Consider the following 18672-nt stretch of genomic DNA (forward strand, 5'->3'; position numbering starts at 1 on the left):
ACAGTCAGGAAGCCCTATGGAGAGGCAGATGAGTTGAGATACAGGGGAAAGCTTTGACAAGTCTAACAGAACTTTCGGCTACAGCTGCCTGGATCACTTGGAGAGGCTTGGTGACGAGCTGAAGACCAGAGAGGAAGGAGCTACATAACGTAGCCAGAACCAGGAGCCGCATAGGCTGTGTTATAAGAGATGATGGATCCTGTAGATGTTACAGAGGAGGTGCCTGTAGGCATCTGCAAAGGATATTGCACAAATTGCTGTCGAGCGTCACCAAACGACCTACCTTGTGGTCCAAAAAATTCACCATCTCTGGATGAAAACTGCTGAAAACTGAAAACTACAGACATCTACGAGGCCAGTCGCCATGGTAACGAAAGGTAGCGCTTTTCTAGCTGACCCGTGTTTGTGTCTTGGTCATTTTCTCAGAATGGGATGTTCACGACACAGAGCGGTGATTATTTCCTGGAGCCTCTGATGACCGGGGATGGCAGTGAACAGGAGGATGAGCACAACAAGCCTCACCTGGTGTACCGGCACGAGCGGCAGAGGGGGAGCTCCAAAGGCCAGCAACCTGGACCATTTGCAGTGACAGGTGGGGTCCACATTTCACCCATGAGGTGGACTGATGTTCTCATTTGCTTCTGTCTTTACCGTTCAAACAAGACTGCAGTTTTCTCCTTTTATTGGACAATTTTAACTTCATTGTACCTTTTGGCACGTTTTTACCTTGTGTTGGCAGGGTTTCATGCCAAGTATATTGTAGAGGTGAAACGTGGTCCCTTGTCACTGTCCATTACCTCGTCTCTTTCGTAGAGGTCTGCTCCGAGAACCCCTGTCCCACAGTGCTTGACGTGGTGCTCACCTTGGAAGCTTCGTGGAGGGTGTTGGTTTCGTACCTAATTTCGCTTTTTTCTTTCAGATTGTCGCTCCCCAGTTTTTACTAACATTGATAATTATCCGCATGCTTAAGAGATGCAAATCCCCTGGAGAAAAAGCAAAGGAAATTGATGCCTTTAATTTGGAGGAACATTAATTTGCATGAGCCAAGTTTCGTTGGCAGTACCTTGTTAAAAGATTTCCGACCAGAAACGCGTCTCCGTGCTGCTGTCTAGGAAACGGATTTATGTCACCTGTGTCTCATTGTACAGAATTCTTTGTATTATGTCCATTTCCTCTATTATAATATAATACTCAGTAGTTCTTTGTGATATAACTACCGTGGGTAAGAAGCAGTGCTGTGGAGTCGGAAGCAATTATTGGGTTACTGGAGTCGGAGTGGAAGGATTTTGTGTACCGACTCCACAGCTCTGTTGAGAAGAAGAGGATCACACGGAGGTGATGATCCATGTGGTGACAAGAAGGGAGAACAAGAGAGGAGAGCACACCTGGAGTCCTCTTCAAAGTACCCCGTGAAGGCGACATGCGGCGAAGGAGCGTTAAGGAGAGCTGTGCACAGCTGGAGCTTTGGGGCCAGAAGCCATCGGATGCAACGTGCTCCCGATGTGGAGCATGTTAAAGTAGCTCTTGGATGTGCATGACCTTACGTGATCAGTCACGCCAGAAGTATTAGTGTGTTTTGTTATGGGACAGCTGGTAGCATAGAGGTTAGAGCTGCTGCCTTTGGATCCAAAAGTTGCAGGTTTGATCCCCACCTCCAGCTATAGTACCCTTGAGCAAGGTACTTGCCATTAATTGCTCTAGTAAAATTACCCAGCTGTATAAATGGGTAAATAATTGTAACACCGTAAGTCACTTTGGAGAAAAGCATCACGTAGATGAATAAATGTAAATGTTATCTTGGAAGAGGCACAGTGAAGGTCAGCAGTTACCGACTGAGGTCCTGTTATACAAGAGCAAGTCTGACTGCTTGACTTGACCGCCAGCAATATTCTTGCAAGGGTGATGTGGCCTCAGTGACCCACTCCAGTCTCAACATCCACATCCTCAGTGACCCACTCCAGTCTCAACCGCTGTCACATCTGACCACCCGCATACTGCGTCCTCCCAAGGGAGCTCGGTAAAGTGGTTAGTTGCGATGACGGTTGAGATTTTCAACATTCTGCCGCCAGCACGTCACTTTACCTCCTTGTCCGCTGGTTTACTACGTGCTGGCGGCAGAATTTTGCAAATGGCTCCCTGTAAAGGCGGCTTCCTTGGAAAGTGCTCCTCGTACCCTGTTGGGCGGCTGGCTTCCGTTGGTCTTTGATCATTTTCCGCTACCCGACCCGTGTACCCCCTTGTGGTCCGGAGGAGATGCTTGAGAGCGTGACTTCAGTCAGACAGTGGGAGCTGGTGAAGGACGGGGAAGGGACGGCTGGATTTTGAAGTGCTTTCACCGAAGAACTGTAAACAGACGCGGTATGTGTTTGGTTTGCCCGGCCCGTCCGTGCCCCCCGACCCTCTTTCCTGGCGTTACGGTGGCTCTTTCCTGCTGACTGCTACTGGTAGGACAGGCTTTGTATTCCTCCAGGCAAGCGTTGGGATGTGGCAGCAGAAAAGAAGGGCAGCAGGAACCCTTGTCTGTGAAGAGTGTCAAAGTGTTCACTGCCTTTCGGAACCCAAAATCACAGAGCAGCCACTCGTTGCCGTAGCAATTCTGTCTGGACAGCAAGCTTTCCTTCTCTTACCCTGCTCTAGCGGTGCAACCTTTGAACGTTGCAGCCTTGGGGATGGGATGAGTGGGCAATTTGGGACAGGCTCGTTGAAGCATAGTCTGGAATAAGCAAGGGGCAATGCTGCCGTGTGACACTAAAACCACTAAAATCTGTTAGGGAGCTCCCACTTGTGCTCTGGGTCGCTGCCCTTTAGCTTTCATTCATTCTTTGATTCCGGGTTCTCAAGCAGCACGTTGAAGAGCAGCGGAGAATCTCCTCCTTGTAGTTAGATGCTTAAGCAGAAGGACCAGATGAAGAAGTAGCAGACGACGATTTCTGACCTTCAGTAAGAGAATTACAGCTTTCTGAAGGTCAGTAATCATCTGGTCCTTATTTACTAGTTTTATCTGTAATGCTCTCTTTGTAAAGGTCATTGGTTTTCTGATCCTTCCTCGTCCTTCTGTTACACTCTTCGTAAAGGTCAGAACTTCCATGGCTCTTGCCATCTGATAACTCGATAAAACCCCTTAAGGCTCCTTAAGGAACCGTGGCCCGCAGGTTCCGCTCAAATAAATCTGGTAAAATGGTGTGCAGGTACCCACTGCCTCTAATCCTGTATTAATGATGTTTTACATTGCGCTCTTCATCTCACGGGACACTTGAGTGCACAAGAAATCAAAATCAAGTTCTACGGCCATTGGTCTCAATTATCATAGTTTCTCCAGTCTCTGTGCTGATTTGTTGAGAAAGGAAAATTTAAAAAAAGGGCCTTTCAAAGACAAAAATTCAATTACTTTTGCTCCTCCTGTGAAGCCTTTTCATGTAATGTGTCGCTCTGTATGTAACATGGCAAACCATGCATTTCCATAACTTGGATTGCTGTTATAGGTTCAGGGGTAATTTTTCCTAACACAAGTGATAAAATGTGATCATTCAAGAAAACTTGTCAGGAACATAACATGTTTATATCAAACATGTTGAAACGCTACGTGGTCCCTAGTACAGTATATATGATCATTACCCGTGACGAGTAGCTCAGGAGCTAAGATGTGTTAATTGCAAAGCGCAGTTTTTTTTTTTTATTTATTTATTTTTTTTTTTAACTTTACAATCTCTTCCAGACACTCTACCCCAGCCTGGGAAATTCAGTGCCGTGTTTTGATCGCTGAAGAGTGAATTCTTAAGTAGGTAATTCTCTTTAAGGAGTGATCTCTTCAGGCTCAGATTAACACAAGTATTAGTAACCGGAATGAATTGTTTAAATTGGCCGCTCTGACTCTGAAGTTTGCATGGTGGCTTTGCTTTGCCTGTCTCCTACAGTGGTAATTGTCTAAAAGATCTCCGTGTGTGTCCCTCATCCGCAGTCTCACTGATATTGGCGGCTGAATTCTTTTTGATGACTTGCAGGCTGCGTTCTGATCGGTGCATTTCAATCTACGTTCTAATTGGAATATTGTACGCTCCATTCTGATTGGTGCGTTTCAGGTTGGATCCCGATTGGAATATTGCCAGCTGCATTCTCATTGGTGCATTTCGGTCTGCATTCTGATTGGTGTATTGCAGGCTATGCACTGATTGGAGTATTCCAGGCTGCATTCTGATTGGTGCATTGCACAGATTGCTAAATTTTGTCACAATGATGACTACTGAGTGGGTGGTGGTAGTCACATGTCTGACTCCCCAAGAGATACCCCATTTGTACCTCTTGGCTCAGCTGTTATTCCCCTCCTAGGGGAATGGCTTAGTAGGAGTGGCCTGCTCTCACCTTTGTGTGTAGGACTCATCCCCAATACGTTGCTGGGACTGAAGAGAAAGTCAAATCAAAGTCAAAGTGGCTTTATTGTTATTTGAACCATATACAGCTGGTACAGATACAGTGAAACGAAACAGTGTTCCTCCAGGACCATGGTGCTACATAGAATAACAATATATTCCAATATATTAATAACAACAATATAATATATACAATAAAAAACAATGTATTACAATACAATAATTGCTGTAAAATATCAACATAATAGCAAAAAAAGTGTATCGCTGTCTAGGTTAGGGTTATGCTGTCTGTTTAGCCATGTCTGTCGGCACGGCTCACGCTGTCTACTGCAACGGTTTGTGTATCCATATCCTCCTCTTTTTCACATTCAGTGCTCTGTATTTCACATCATAGCTGCTCTGCAGATTAGCTTGGCTGTGTGTTGTGTTAGGAGTCTGACCATTATGTGTACTAGAATTGGCCAGGCCCCATGTGAAGGAGCGTGCCAGTTTAATTGGCACCCGAGGGGCGGGCCTGTTTTTTCTCAGTAGGCTCTTGTAAAAGAATGTTGATTAACGCAATAATTAGATCAATGTTGCCTGTTGCTGTATTCAGCATGCTGTAGGAATACACAAAGGAAAGCACTAGAAGGGCTTTCTAGCAGTGCAGCGGTTAAGGCACTATAGGGTCACACCAACAGGTCACGGGGATGGCCTGGAAACCTTGTGTACTCCTTTCCAGAATTTAGATGTATTATTCATGGAATTGTTTAGGAGAGTCTTAAGCAGTTTTGTTTGTGCATAGACTGTGTGTGTGTGTGTGTGGTTTTTCTTTCTTTCTAGTTAAGACCATTTTAAGACATCACATTGATTATATTACTAAAAGTATTTGGTGTAAGGGTTCTTTCTGTAAGTATAGAAATAACATTTCAATTATAGGGACTCTCTTGGGGTTCTTTGACTATTCATTGTGCTCTTTGGTGGACACTGGAATTGGACAAGAGGCCTGTGATTGGACAGCAGCCTCTTTGGAGGCCCTTCGGTTTGGCAGCGGCCTTTGTCAAAGCCTTTCGATTTTGACCGCGCTAATCATGGGCGGAGGCTGCAGCATCTCTGAGGTCTCTTATAAAACCCGGTCGTGCCGTTGCAGGCGTTTTCGGTGTAGAATACATTCCATCGCGGCGGTTTTGCTCTTTCAAGGACTTCGCTGTAACTCGCAAAGTGTGTCTCCAAAGGAGGATGGCACAGGACTGGAAATGAAAGGTCCCCAGGGCAGGGAGGCAGGAGGGGGAAGTAATTACGTGTGTTTGTGTTCTGCGGTTAGGACAGCTTAGCAGAGCTTTGACTGAACCAACATCCCAGCTCACTGAGCACAGTGTGCAGCTGTCTTGGAAAAGCAGCCGCTGGAGATCTTTGCTGGGAGTTCCTCCAAGAACCAGCCCATCTCCTGTATGCAGGGCTGACTGGTGTCTTAGCGTGTTGAATGCTGCTCTGATGGCATCTAAACTCTACCAACCCCTCTCCATTCCCCATCAGAGTGACAACACTGGGCTCATTGATGTTAAAAAAAAAAAACACTACGGTTAGTCAACGGCACCTTGACCGAGTTTTGCCGCCCGTGTTCTTTGAAACAAATCTGCCCAGTGGATCTTGCTGCTATCAGGGAAGCGGGAGGGGATATTTCTCGTGCTGATTTGCACGACCAAGCTGATTTTCCAACAGCTTGCTTCTTCACTCCACTCAGGAAGCCAAAGCATCCGATGTGTGATCCATCATGGTAGTGCGTTGGAGTAATAGGGATGGACGTTTGCAACCACACTTCAATGTGTGAGGCTTTCCTGTTGTGTTGTGGGTTAAGGTCAAATGGGAGATCCAGATTTTGCTGTGCTTGGCTCCACAGTGCGCAGGATGGATCCATCAGACCAGCCATGTGGGCAGTTGGGTTGAGTTTTAAACCACGTTGATTTTATTGCTGCTAGAGACAATGGTCTTCATTAATGATAAATGTTTCCTAACATGAATACTTTTAGAATGTTAAAGACTGGGGGAAAAACAGTGATGCCATATATGATGGAAGCAAGCTTTGCTGAATAAAAATGTTTAGCACTTCATGTTTTTATTCTTTATGTTCACAGAGATGTATTTGAAGGATCAGATCACCCATCATTGCAACGGAAGTATGAAGGAAGAAATCAGTTCAATACAAGGGGAAATAGGCTCCCGTGTTTCAAGGCTGTCTTCCTCAAACCCGGGCCTCTTGCGTCGGAAGAGGTTCCTCTCCTACCCCAGATTTGTGGAGCTGATGGTTACTGCTGACTCCAAGATGGTCAAGCATCATGGGCATAACGTGGAGCACTACATCCTCACAATCATGTCAGTAGTAAGTAAGACATTGTTTTAAGAATTGACAGAGTGTGTTTTCCACTGATGTACGTACATATGAGTGACCCAGTGTAAGTAGTGTATCTAGCAGTGTAAGTCACCGCGGTGAAAGGTGTGTGGGCTGATAACACTACATAGGGTTCATTGGACGTCGCTTCGGCGAAAAGTGTCTGCTGAATAAATAAATGTAAGAATTATGAAAGCCGCTAGTGTTTGCGATGCTCATCTATACTGTAGGGTGTTTTACAAGGTCTGACAATGCAAGTATTAATTTTAGACCTTTCACATGTACAGTACACAGTGTGCACATCGTCTTAGTATGGTTGACTGTAGGTGATGGACAACCTGTGCTTTTTCGAACTTTTCTTGAATAAATGTAAAAAACAGTATCATTTAACAGATGCTTTTCTCCAAAGCGACGTACATCTCAGAGAAATACAATTTGTGCATTACATTAGGAGAACGAGAGACATAACGGTGAGAAAAGAGACATTTTAACAGTGCAGTATTGGCCGAAAGTGTATACATGGATTCGGAAAACCTTTGGGTAGTGTCTTAATTTCCTTTAATTTCTCAAAGCTGGATACTCTGGATGCTTATTCCTTTTTTGTGAGCTGATTTCAGGTAGAGATAGGAGTTTATTTGCATTAATCAGCAGTAATTCATCATGTTGGGTCATGAAAAGTATGCAGAATAGATGTTCTTTCACCTGTGTATGAAGTGTCATTTTCCACTTTTTTTTTTTTCCCCATTACAGGCTAATCTAATGTGTTTTTCTGGACTTTGCTGAGGTTTGTCTTTATTGTCCCAGGTGGCTGCTATCTACCGAGACCCAAGTGTTGGGAACCTGATCAACGTGGTGCTTGTCAAGCTGGTCATAATCCATGATGAGCAGGTGAGACCCTGGCAGGACTATGCTGAACTGTGAGCTTAGCTGGTGAAGCAGGAAGGGCTCATGAGAGACCATTTCTGGTCTTGGCGCTCGTACCCAGGATCACGTTCCAGATAAACCTGGTGGGTTCATTGGTGTAATACCCTACTGGGCCCCTTCAGGGCACTGGAAAGGTACATGTGTTGCATAGAATCTGGTCCAATTGTTGACAAATAGGTGGTTTTACTTGAAGTATTTCCTCTTTGACTTCTGAGTAAGGTGACAAAGCTACTCCAACGTTGACCTCCTGTGTCCGGTTCTTATCGTGCCTCTTTCTAGGCCGGCCCGTCTGTCAGTTCCAATGCCGCTACTACCCTGCACAACTTTTGTTTGTGGCAACAGGCTCAGAATGTCCAGGATGACAGCCACCCGTCCCATCATGACACCGCCCTCCTTATTACCAGGTAGCCCGGCTTCCGTAAAGTTCCCTTTGAGGTGTATGTTCTGAATACTAAGAATCATCTCGCATTTGTTTTACGATCTCAGCAAAGTATGGGATACAGTCAAGCGTGAAGGAATAGCAGTGGTGCATAACTATGTAAAGGCTAAATGATCTTGCTGCGCTTCTACAGGGAGGATATATGCCGGACAAAGGATAAGTGCGACACGTTGGGTAAGGCCGTTTCCTCTGCTCACGCCCCCATGCCGTGCTGCTGAAGCCTGGGTGATCCTGTGTCTGGGCTTATCTGTTCAGGGTTTTAATTAAAGCTCTGGCTGTCGCTACCCTGCAGGTCTGGCAGAGTTGGGGACGATGTGTGACCCCCAGAGGAGCTGCTCCATCAGCGAGGAGAATGGACTGAGCACCTCTTTCACCATTGCCCATGAACTGGGGCACGTGTAAGTCCATAGGGAAGACCGACCGGATCCAGGGTGCCTTATCTGACAAAGCCCTAGATGCACAAGGGCTTCATGTTGGACACCCCTGATCGTGGGGGTCAACCTTGCTGGAGCTGGACTTGGGTTTACCTTATTGCTGTATTGCAGAACTATTTAAACTAGTGCCAGTAACCACTTGGGTTATGTCTGCTGGCTTTACTTTAGAGCATTGAAAAGGAGTTCTCGAGAGGGTCATTTCTCTGACTCTTAGAAGTGCCCACTTTTAATGAAGACATGACGTATTCATGTCTCTTATGAATTGCTTCTCTAAGACCATATTTTACTCTAGGGCTTTTTTTTTTTTCTTTCAATTGACCTTCCGGAATGTGGACAAATAACCTGCATACTTGTTAACACTAATAAAGCCATAAGTTTTTTTTTTTTTTTTTCTCTCCAGCTGCCCACTCAGGCCTGTGCTCAGTGTTCTGCGATGACAGTGAATATGTGTGAACGGGAGCATTGTGCACCCAGGAGAAGCTCACGGGGCCATGCTTTCCTCCCAACATGTAATCCCCTTCCGTGGAAAAGGGGTGCTCGAACTGGGGAACCAGTGTAACTGACAGGGTAAATGAAACACAGCTGTATTTAAGGGAAATGTGCTGTGTTCTTCTGCAACCCCCCACAGCACAGCTCATCTGACAGTTGTAATCAGAAGTTCCGCAATCGTGGATTGTTGCGATTTCCATAAAGTGACGATGGGTCCTCGTGTAGCGCGGTGAAAATCGGGCGTTTTTAACAGATAAACATTTTGAACCTGCAACAGCAGCGTTTGATCGACAGACTGCGGCGCTTTGATCCACGGTTTGTGAGGTTGAGTCATTCTTGCACAAACACTCCCTGGTCGGGGGCCGTGCTGTAAACGTCTGGCTTTGGCTCTTCATGTCTTCATGTTGCTGAAGATGGAGAAACGATCCCCAGCACTTGTTTTTCAGCTTTTTCCTGGAAGTCATGGAATTTCCACTGTGGGGTGTCTGTCTCCAGGTTATTTTGCAAGGCCTGCAGGCTGGATGTAGTAGGACTTTTCTTCTGCATGATGTTCCAACCTTGTGTTGACTGAGCCACTAAATTTGTGTGGCCTCCCAGCCTGTAAACCCTAATGACACTAAATGGATTTCTGAAATCTTGAAGCGTGACCCATCATGAAATATGACGGCCGATGTCCGTCTTTACTTCGTTTTCCCCAGCCAGTGTCTGTCTGTACTTAATTTTTACCGGATCATCACTGAACTGACCTCTTGAGTGATATCACATATGGCATTTTTCCAACCACATGAAAATAAACCACCTCCACACAGTAGTTGTAGTCTGTAAGAAGCGATGGCCTCTGAGGAGTAATGGCTCAGGATATTATGGTGTAGTTTCACCAGCTTTTCCTGCAGTCAGGTGAGCAAACACAGCGGAAGGACTGTGTAACGGACAAGAACATCCAGCATTTGATGGTGGGCGACAAAAAAAAACTATGCAGTTACTTGTGTAACACATACTGGTTTATACAGTGGTATGTGATGAATTAGATGGGGCAGCTGGTAGCATAGTGGCTGGACCTGCTGCCTTTGGACCCAAAGGTTTCAGGTTCAAATCCCACCACCAGCTGTAGGACCCTTGAGCAAGGTACTTACCTTAAATTGCTCCAGTAAAACTACCCAGCTCTATAAATGGGTCAGTAATTGTAAGTTTCTGTGGAAAAAGGCATCAGCTATGTGAAATAATGTAATTGGCTACTCAAGAATCATACGTCTGCATCCAGATCTTTCCTTCTGCAGGTGTAATGCACTTCTGTATAGATGTGTCGCTTTTGGAGGAAAGTGTCTACTAAATGAGTAAAATGTGAGTGTAAATGCGTGTCGTTCATCTTAAGAAACGGCACATTTTAAATGATTGCGTGTAAAGTGATTTACCCTGTTCCTACCCATCCCCTGCCCTAGGTTTAACGTTCCTCATGATGACAGTCCGAAGTGCAAGGAGGCAGGGGTAAAGCAGCAGTACCACGTGATGGCACCCATGCTCAACTACAACACCAGCCCCTGGTCCTGGTCTAAGTGTAGCCGCAACTACATCACGGAATTCCTGGAGTAAGTGCCCTCGCGTCTGTCCCAGCATCTGTCCCCCTACACCCACTGGATGTGGACCGGTTGTCACTCTGCTTGAGTTCATCATAATCTGGTAGTTATACAAGAAATAGTTTATAATCCTTTCGTGTTTTTCCAGTTCACTTATTAGCAAATAGGCAAAAATGTGGAATTTCATATTTCGACAATTTATTGTAGCGCTTTGTTCTGTTTTGTTCTTTGATTGCAGACTATCAATGTATCCGTTATTGTCTATGGACTTGCTGATAGATGATGTTTCTTAATCGTCGACCCCATGATTCCCAAGATACTACAGTATATTAGCAGTTCTCTAGACAACTATATGCCTCCCTCTGAAACATGGTTGCTTGGAGCAGCTGCCCCCCCATGGAGACACTTCTACCAAAGGCCACAATAAAACACAAATACATCAGCTTTAGTGTGGGTTTTGTCTGAACTTGACTGTGAATCCCCACAGAAGGTGACCTCGGTGCTGCTGCACCTTCCTCCGCTTCCTCAGCCTCCCTCCTACCCCCACATCCGCTTTCTTCATCGACTTTTCCATCTCTTGTTGCCCTCATGTCCAGTCTCATCCCTGCACTTGTCCCCAGGTGAGGACCTCTGCCCTTGTCTCCAGTTTCGTCCTTGCCTTCGTCCTCATTCCTAGTCATGCCTTCATCTTCATTTCCATCATCTACCCTCATCTCCAAAGTCATCTTTGCCCTTTCCACCCTTTTTCCTGTTCATGGATCTGCTCTTAGGACTGCCCTCCTGTCCATCCCTGTCTCACCTCTCACCGCTGCCCTCATCCTCACTCTTGCCTTCATCCTTGCAGCACCCCCACTTCGAGCATTAAGGCTACGTAAGGCTATTCAGATCCTCCGAAAGCAGCCCCAACTTAAGAGGCTGGATTAAGACCTTTCAATTCCTTGGACAGCATCCACCGGCTTTATTTCAGGCACTGAATTCATAGCTGTGTGAACGAGCGCTGAATGTCAGCCACCCCGAGTCGGGATTTGAGCAAACTGATTTGCCTGACAATGGTGATATTTACAAACACTCGGTGACAAAGAGCGTAGCGCGGTGGGAAAGGTTGTGAAGAGCGGCCCGGTGCTGTTGAGGACCGTTGCATTCACAATGAGGCGCGTTGATGGGGAAAGGCTCGTCCGTTCCCCGGAGAGCGCGCTTGGCCGAGTGCGGCCGTGCTTTCACTGACCGTCCTTTTACAAAGACCCCTTTTGAAAGCTTCGCTCTTAACGCATTCCTGCTGTCGGCTGGAGGGCCGAAGGAAAAATGCCATCTTTCGTCTGTGGAAATATTTCAGAAGAAGACCACCCTTCCGCTTTAGCTCATGTTTGATATATGTATCCATTTCTTGGAGGGTAAGAATCCATCAAGTCACAGGTTGTCTTACAGTCGCAAAGAAAATGAAGGGAAGTGGAGTCCAAGTCGGGTATTTACTGAGCTGCCATCCTCAGCCGCTCCCTAACGGGTATTTTTGGCTCGACGAGGACAAATTGCAAGAGACACATGCAACATGTCTTGGAATCTCCCCCCCCCCATCCTAAGGCTTTCATCTAAAAAAACATATGAACAAAAATTTTTACTTTTTTTTTGTCCCACAAACTAAAATAACTGTTTTATAGTACTTCTCATACTGAATTTAGATCTGTTTATAGAATTTTCTTATCAGGCAGGGTTTAAAAGTTATAACACAAGTTTTTGAAAAAATGTATATTACTTATTCATAAATAAGGATGTTATTACACCCAAAATATGTACAAACTGGGGGAGCGGTGGCGCAGTGGGTTTGGCCAGGGCTGGCTGTGTGGCAGGTCTGGGGTTCGAGTCCTGCTTCGGGTGTCTTGTGAGGGACTGGTGTCCCATCCTGGGTGTGTCCCCCTCCAGCCTTGCGCCCTGTGTTGCCGGGTTAGGCTCTGGCTCAGGCTTTGGCTCATCGTGACCCTGCTTGGGACAAGAGGTTTCAGACTGCGTGTGTGTGTACATACCAACGTACTTGTAAAAAGTATGAGTGTCTGCTTTTCAGCTCTATTTGCCCTCAGGAACATCCCTCTTTATTTTCCAGCAATACTCTACCGACATAGTGGGACCCCACTGGCCTTGGTACCGTTTTTCCATGTCCAAAATGTCTCGGTAAAATCTTTCGTCATGCTCATCAAAAATAAGATACCGTACTTCACAAGCGATGGAAATGGCTGTTTTAGAAACTTTTTGTTTCAAATGCCCCATGTGGTACCGGTACCGATCTACAGTACAGTATGATGGGTAACTATAGTGGTACATTAAAAACTATGGGTGGTGGAGAAATCCTGAAAACATATTTGAATTCAGTGTGCAAAGATACATAGAAAACTGGCGTTTTGTACGGACAAAAAAAGTAATCTAGTTTTTTAAGTGCTTCTTATTGCCTCTTTCCGATCGTCTGCTGCGGGGGTTTGTTAAATTCCGATAAACGTACTTGGCAGAAGGGAACAGCTACAGAGCGCTGTCATGTTAGACTCTGCCATTGTACATAGAAGTTGAAGAGGCTGGCAGGAAGGCTGATTTGTCAGAATAAACTTGAACCCTCTTCCCCTGTGGTCTAAATTTGACTTTTGTCTGCTGGCAGGAGTTTGTAGGTGGGGGCTTCGGATTATTAGCACAGACATTTCTAATTATTGACATGCAGTTTGCTTGTGCTGCTGGACTCGTTTCCCGGCAACAGAGTCCGATGATTTTTCGTCACTCGCGTTCACAGCCACAATTCATAAAGCCCACCCAAGGTTTCGCTGTTTGTCCGTGTTAGTTTAAACATCATTCGATGAGGCTGTCCTCAACGCAAAGCGATTTGAAACTGGCAGGGGAATTCAGTACATGTTGTAAATAAATACATGTCCAGTCACAACCAGATGCACAAATAACCTTGAAATGCGCAAATCCTGGATGTCGGCATTTGCCTTGCCTCTTAGATGCGGTTTCTGCTGACGGAAGGATGTTTTGGGTTATTACAGTGTGTCTTTGAAGAGCTCGTATGTATCGGCCTAGTTATGCCGGTCGACCCAGGAGAGTCAGTCTAACCCAAACCAGTACCGTTGCATTGGCAGGGCTGTGAGCGACACCAATGCTGTGTTATTTCCAGCACAGGGTACGGCGACTGCCTCCTGGATGAGCCGGCGGGCAGACCCCACTCGCTCCCCCGCCAGCTTCCCGGCCAACGCTACAGTGCGACCCAGCAGTGCGAATTCATATTTGGACCCGGATCCCGAGTCTGTCCATACATGGTAAGGAGAAGCCCTAGCGCCTCAGTAGGTCGGACATCATACATCTCTCTCCTTTTTGGCTATAGGAGGACTGTAAGTGGGCTGTAGCTGTGATTTGGTTTGACTGTAGTTGTGCTCTTGCCATCTGCTCATACCCTGTCCCATGCACTGTAATACCCCCCAACAGAAGCAGTGTAAGCGGCTGTGGTGCACTAGCGTGGAGGGGGAGCACCGAGGCTGCCGCACCCAGCACATGCCCCTGGCAGATGGCACCGACTGTGGCCTGACCATGGTAGGCCGACCCGAAGCTATTTCAGTTCCTTAACGTTGACGGCTTTATCAAAGGTGGCTTGGTCAGCTTGCAGTTGTACACTTGGCCCACTTTGTCTACACGTGTATAGCCATGTTGGCAAAAAGGGACTTTTTGCTCTAAATGGGTGATGAAGGCCTTCCTGAAGGTGCATCCTTAGTGCTCCTCCCCTCTTCCTGCTTATTTCCGGACACTCTTACATTTATTTATTTATTTATTTATTTGACGCTTTTCTCCAAAGTGACTTCCGATGAACTCTCTGTAGTGTTATCAGCCCACACACCTTATTCACCGCGGTGACTTACACTGCCAGATGCACTACTTACAATGGGTCACTCCTCCCTACATCAGTGGAACACACACACACACACACACACACACACTCTCTCTCTGTCACTCACCCTATGGGGGAACCTGAACAGCATGTCTTTGGACTGTGGGAGGAAACCAGAGCATCTGGAGGAAACCCACGCAGACCCAGGGAGAACATGCAACTTCCACACAGACTGAGTGGGGATCGAACCCACGTCTTGCACCACCCAGGGGCTGTGAGACAGCAGCGCTACCCCTGTGCCACTGTGCTGCCCGAACTCTTTAGGCTCCAGTCTTCAGTGGAGTCAGGAAGTGTCAGGTCAGGGCAGATTTGGGGGCTTATTTACACTCTGCTTCAGCTCCCATTTACATAGTTATATGAGTTAGTTGTCAGACTGGGCAACACAGACTCTAGTCCATGCCCTAAGGCTGCATATGTACAATTGGAGTTCCTGTCTAACAGAATGCCTGAAGGCTGAAACACACCTCCACAGGGATCCCCCTTGGGGACAAGCAGCCATCGTCATAGAAACCAGAGCTCCTGACCTCAGTGCCCTCTATGAATCTATCATTAGGCCCAGCCTGGCATGTAATTACCAGCCATTAAAAGGAAACATCATCTCTTGGAACCCAGAGAGGCAAATATTTACAAGAAGACCAGAAGAATTTCTGCATGACGCCTATGGAATTGTTTGATCCTCTCTTTCAAGGAACTGCAGCAGATTGGACTGGGTGGTAGGGAGACGTGAACGTTTCTGTGTTGCCGTAGGAGGGGTAGAATAGCCTTGTTGTAAATGAGGTCAGCAGTAGAGCACTCGGTTGCAGAGTGTGGAGTGGTTCCATTCATTAGTTGTAATTTGGACACCTGACATGGGACTGGGGTCAGTGACATAGGTCGGGTGGTCCTACCCTAACGTCCCGATCTACGGTCTGGCCTGCTCTGTTGAGTGCTAGATGGGTCTTTCTATTGCCCGTTGTCAGTACGTCTGTCTTCAACTTTTCTAAACCATACGATGAGTGGAATACTAGAACGCCTGGTACCCTTCCGATACTCCCCTTTTAACTTCCAGGCAGCCACGCTGTCTCTGGAGATTTCTTTTTGAGTTTTGCACTGTTCTTCATCCTAGCTGTGATGCTTTGTGTCTTCCAAGATGTTTGACATGACCAGAAGAGCTTCTTGTTCCAGGAGGTCAGAGACACAAGTGCAAGCGGTGAAAGAACCAAGCTAGAGAATGGAAGAGTCATCCTGCCCAAGTGATTCTCACTGCGGGCTGAATAGTGAGCGACGGAGGAAACGGTTTAATTGTGAGAAACAGTAGAACTTTGTGGGTGACTAGTGGAACTTGTTGGGAAACAGACTTTTATTGAGATAAAATTCTACCGTTCATGGCATCCATATTGCTACCGTGACATTGTCTGTACATTAAGATGTTCCTTCTTCCACCAGATTGGCATGGTGGAGTGTTTCTGGATTATGTCAGAAGATTGGTCCTCAGTTACATGTGAAGAAGGACATGTCATGTGCACACAGTGTTGGGGGGGAGGAGAAAACGGAGTGAAGCGGCTCTTGATTTTGGCCTCTGAATTTTGGAGAAGGTGGAGTCGTCATTTCCACAAACGCAAATCCATACGGGACAGGTGGTTGTAGACGTTGCTTGGTTGGATTCCAGAAGAAATAAAGTGTTAACCAAACTAAGGCTTCCGCTTCCCTTGGGAATGGTGTGGATTTTCCTACGATGCACCTGAAGCCAACAGCACCTGTTTGTCATTATTTTTAACCCTCGGAAAGGCTCGTTGGCCTGAGCTGCACCGCATTAGTGCGAGAACCAATGTGCTGAATCGCTTGGGTTTCCTTCCAGAAGGAAAGGACATGTTTCGTTTGCCCTGTGCACGTGGAAAAGCGACACTGATTAGCTGCAACCTGCGGTCGGGGGGGACGGTCAGGGGGACGGTCAGGGGGACAGTCAGTGGGACACGGACAGCTGGTCATTACGGAAGTCGATTAGATCGTTGGTACGATCTGCGCGGCAGAGGTGGAGGCAGACGGGGTTTCCGTGTTTGTCCACGAGTTCAGTTCTTGGGTTCCCTTCTCGCTTGTCAGCATAACTGGCCTGGCGCCGCCAAGATGGGCTCCTGACAGACAGGCGAGATATAGGTCTGGGTCCTGCCTGCTGCCGATGGGACCGGAGCAGGATTGGGTTTCAGCCTTTATGTGCTGCTGCACCGTGACCAGTGTTGCCTGTTGTAGAAACACACCATAAAGTTGCTGGTTCAAGACATGTTATAAAAGTTGAGTATATCCTTGAAAAACGGGTAAACCTGGGAAACCTGGAACGACCCCCCCCGTCACTCAGAACCGCTGAATCTCTGTCCACGTTTTAAAAGGATCTTAAAACTCACCTCTTCCAGACTCACTTCACCCATCATCTCTTAAATTCGTGTAAGGTGTAAATGTTCATGCTCTATAACTTTAAGATGATGCCCAGATAAACCTTTACACAGCTACTCCTGTAAAGTAACATAAATGTTTTATATGTATCTCAAAAAAAATTACTGGGCAGGTGATCAGGAATCGTGGATATTCTGATAAAGTTTTATCCGGCGACTCGTGCGATGAACGTCGGTTCATACGGTGGGAAGAAACAAAGTAACTGCACTTAAGAATCGCACGCCTGCATCTAAGTGTCTCTTCCTGCTAATTTAATGAACACGTTGTGTTTTCTACGAGATGTTCGTCGCTTTGGAGAAAAGCGTCTGATATATGAACACGTGTAAATGTCAACCATGCGAGTCGCATCAAGTTATCGTCATTAAGCGATGATGTTATGAGCTGCCCGTTCTGCCCCCAGCACTGCAGACAGGGAGCGTGTGTGCACAAGGACGCGGAGGCGCAGCCCGTGCGTGGCGAGTGGGGCTCCTGGGGCCCGTACACCGCCTGCTCCCGTTCCTGTGGGGGCGGAACCAGGAGCGCGGCCAGACGCTGCGATAGACCCGAGTAAGTGTCACCCCTTTCGTGGCGAAGCCCCGTCTTGCTATCCGCCCTCCAACTATGCGACGTTGGATCAACTTGACGTTCTCGATGTAAGGACACGCCTATAAAAATGGACACGAGTCCTCCGGCGGTCCAGACTAACCGGACGCGGTGTGTTTCTCAGGCCCAGGAACGGAGGGGAGTTCTGCGTGGGCAGAAGGATGAAGTTCCGTTCGTGTAACACGGATCCGTGCCCCCGGGGACAAAGGGGATTTCGCGAAGAGCAGTGCGCCCAGTTTGACGGGCGCCACTTCAACATCAACGGCCTGCCACCCGCGGTCCGCTGGGTACCCAAGTACAGCGGGAGTGAGTGCAGGGGGTGAGACGGACCGTAAAGAGGAAAAGCCCACGGAGTAAACGTGGCAAAGAGCGCAAGGCGCTGTCTTGCCACCCATACGGTCTGAAAATGTTCTCTGCGCAGCTACGCGGTCGGAGTTGCGCGATGGCCTCTGGAAGGCGGTTTGGCACACCGAGTGTTGGAGGAGCTCGGTGTCAGAAGGCCCGCGCTGCGGTCGCCGGCGTAAACGGTGTTTTGCAGGCCGACCGGAAAGAACCAAGACGGAGGGATTCTAGGGAAATTAGGTTGCCTCCAGAAGACGTGCCGCTCGCCTTTCTGTTTCTGTCCTCCTTTGAGTCGCGCTTCTTTCCGCAGTTCTCCCGAGGGACCGCTGTAGGCTGTTCTGCCGCGTCGCTGGGACAACGGCGTACTATCAGCTGCGGGACCGCGTTGCGGACGGGACGCCTTGCGGCAGCGACACCGACGACATTTGCGTTCGGGGGCTCTGCAGGGTACGATGTCGGCGCGCGGCTCGGCTCGCTTCCTCCCCGAGCTCCGCGAGCGCGGAGCGGAAGTGACCCGAGCCTCACCCGCGTCTCCGCCTTGCCTTCCAGCAAGCGGGATGTGACCGTGTGCTCAACTCCAAGGCCAAGAAGGACAGGTGCGGGATCTGCGGTGGGGACGACTCCTCCTGCAGGACTCTGGTGGGCACTTTCAACAGCGCCCGGTACGGTAAGCCGTGCGTCGGGGTCCAGCGGATCGTAAGCGGGAGACCCGAAGAGGAGAGTCTTGTCCGCATGCAGTCGTTTAACCGGACTGCCGTGATCGACGACCCCTTCGACCTTCGGCGAACCCGCTTGTGACTCGTCCTGTTATTC

The 18672-nt window shown here is 47.6% G+C and overlaps 1 protein-coding gene across 2 annotated transcripts in view; it reads left to right on the forward strand.

The window, feature by feature from the left end:
• Positions 1–18672, forward strand: part of LOC108920724 (A disintegrin and metalloproteinase with thrombospondin motifs 20-like) — a 31032-nt gene that overhangs the window by 2697 nt on the left and 9663 nt on the right. For both annotated transcript variants that reach the window (XM_029247519.1, XM_029247520.1), the window contains exons 3-15: positions 427–592; positions 6482–6726; positions 7540–7623; positions 7939–8063; positions 8232–8272; positions 8391–8496; positions 10461–10607; positions 13744–13885; positions 14052–14156; positions 17336–17481; positions 17642–17823; positions 18170–18306; positions 18409–18526. In XM_029247519.1, coding sequence (XP_029103352.1) covers positions 427–592; positions 6482–6726; positions 7540–7623; positions 7939–8063; positions 8232–8272; positions 8391–8496; positions 10461–10607; positions 13744–13885; positions 14052–14156; positions 17336–17481; positions 17642–17823; positions 18170–18306; positions 18409–18526 — 1744 coding nt within the window. The remainder of the gene's footprint in view (positions 1–426; positions 593–6481; positions 6727–7539; positions 7624–7938; positions 8064–8231; positions 8273–8390; positions 8497–10460; positions 10608–13743; positions 13886–14051; positions 14157–17335; positions 17482–17641; positions 17824–18169; positions 18307–18408; positions 18527–18672) is intronic.

The sequence above is a fragment of the Scleropages formosus genome, chromosome 21 (genome assembly GCF_900964775.1).
Source record: "Scleropages formosus chromosome 21, fSclFor1.1, whole genome shotgun sequence".
NCBI lineage: Eukaryota > Metazoa > Chordata > Actinopteri > Osteoglossiformes > Osteoglossidae > Scleropages > Scleropages formosus.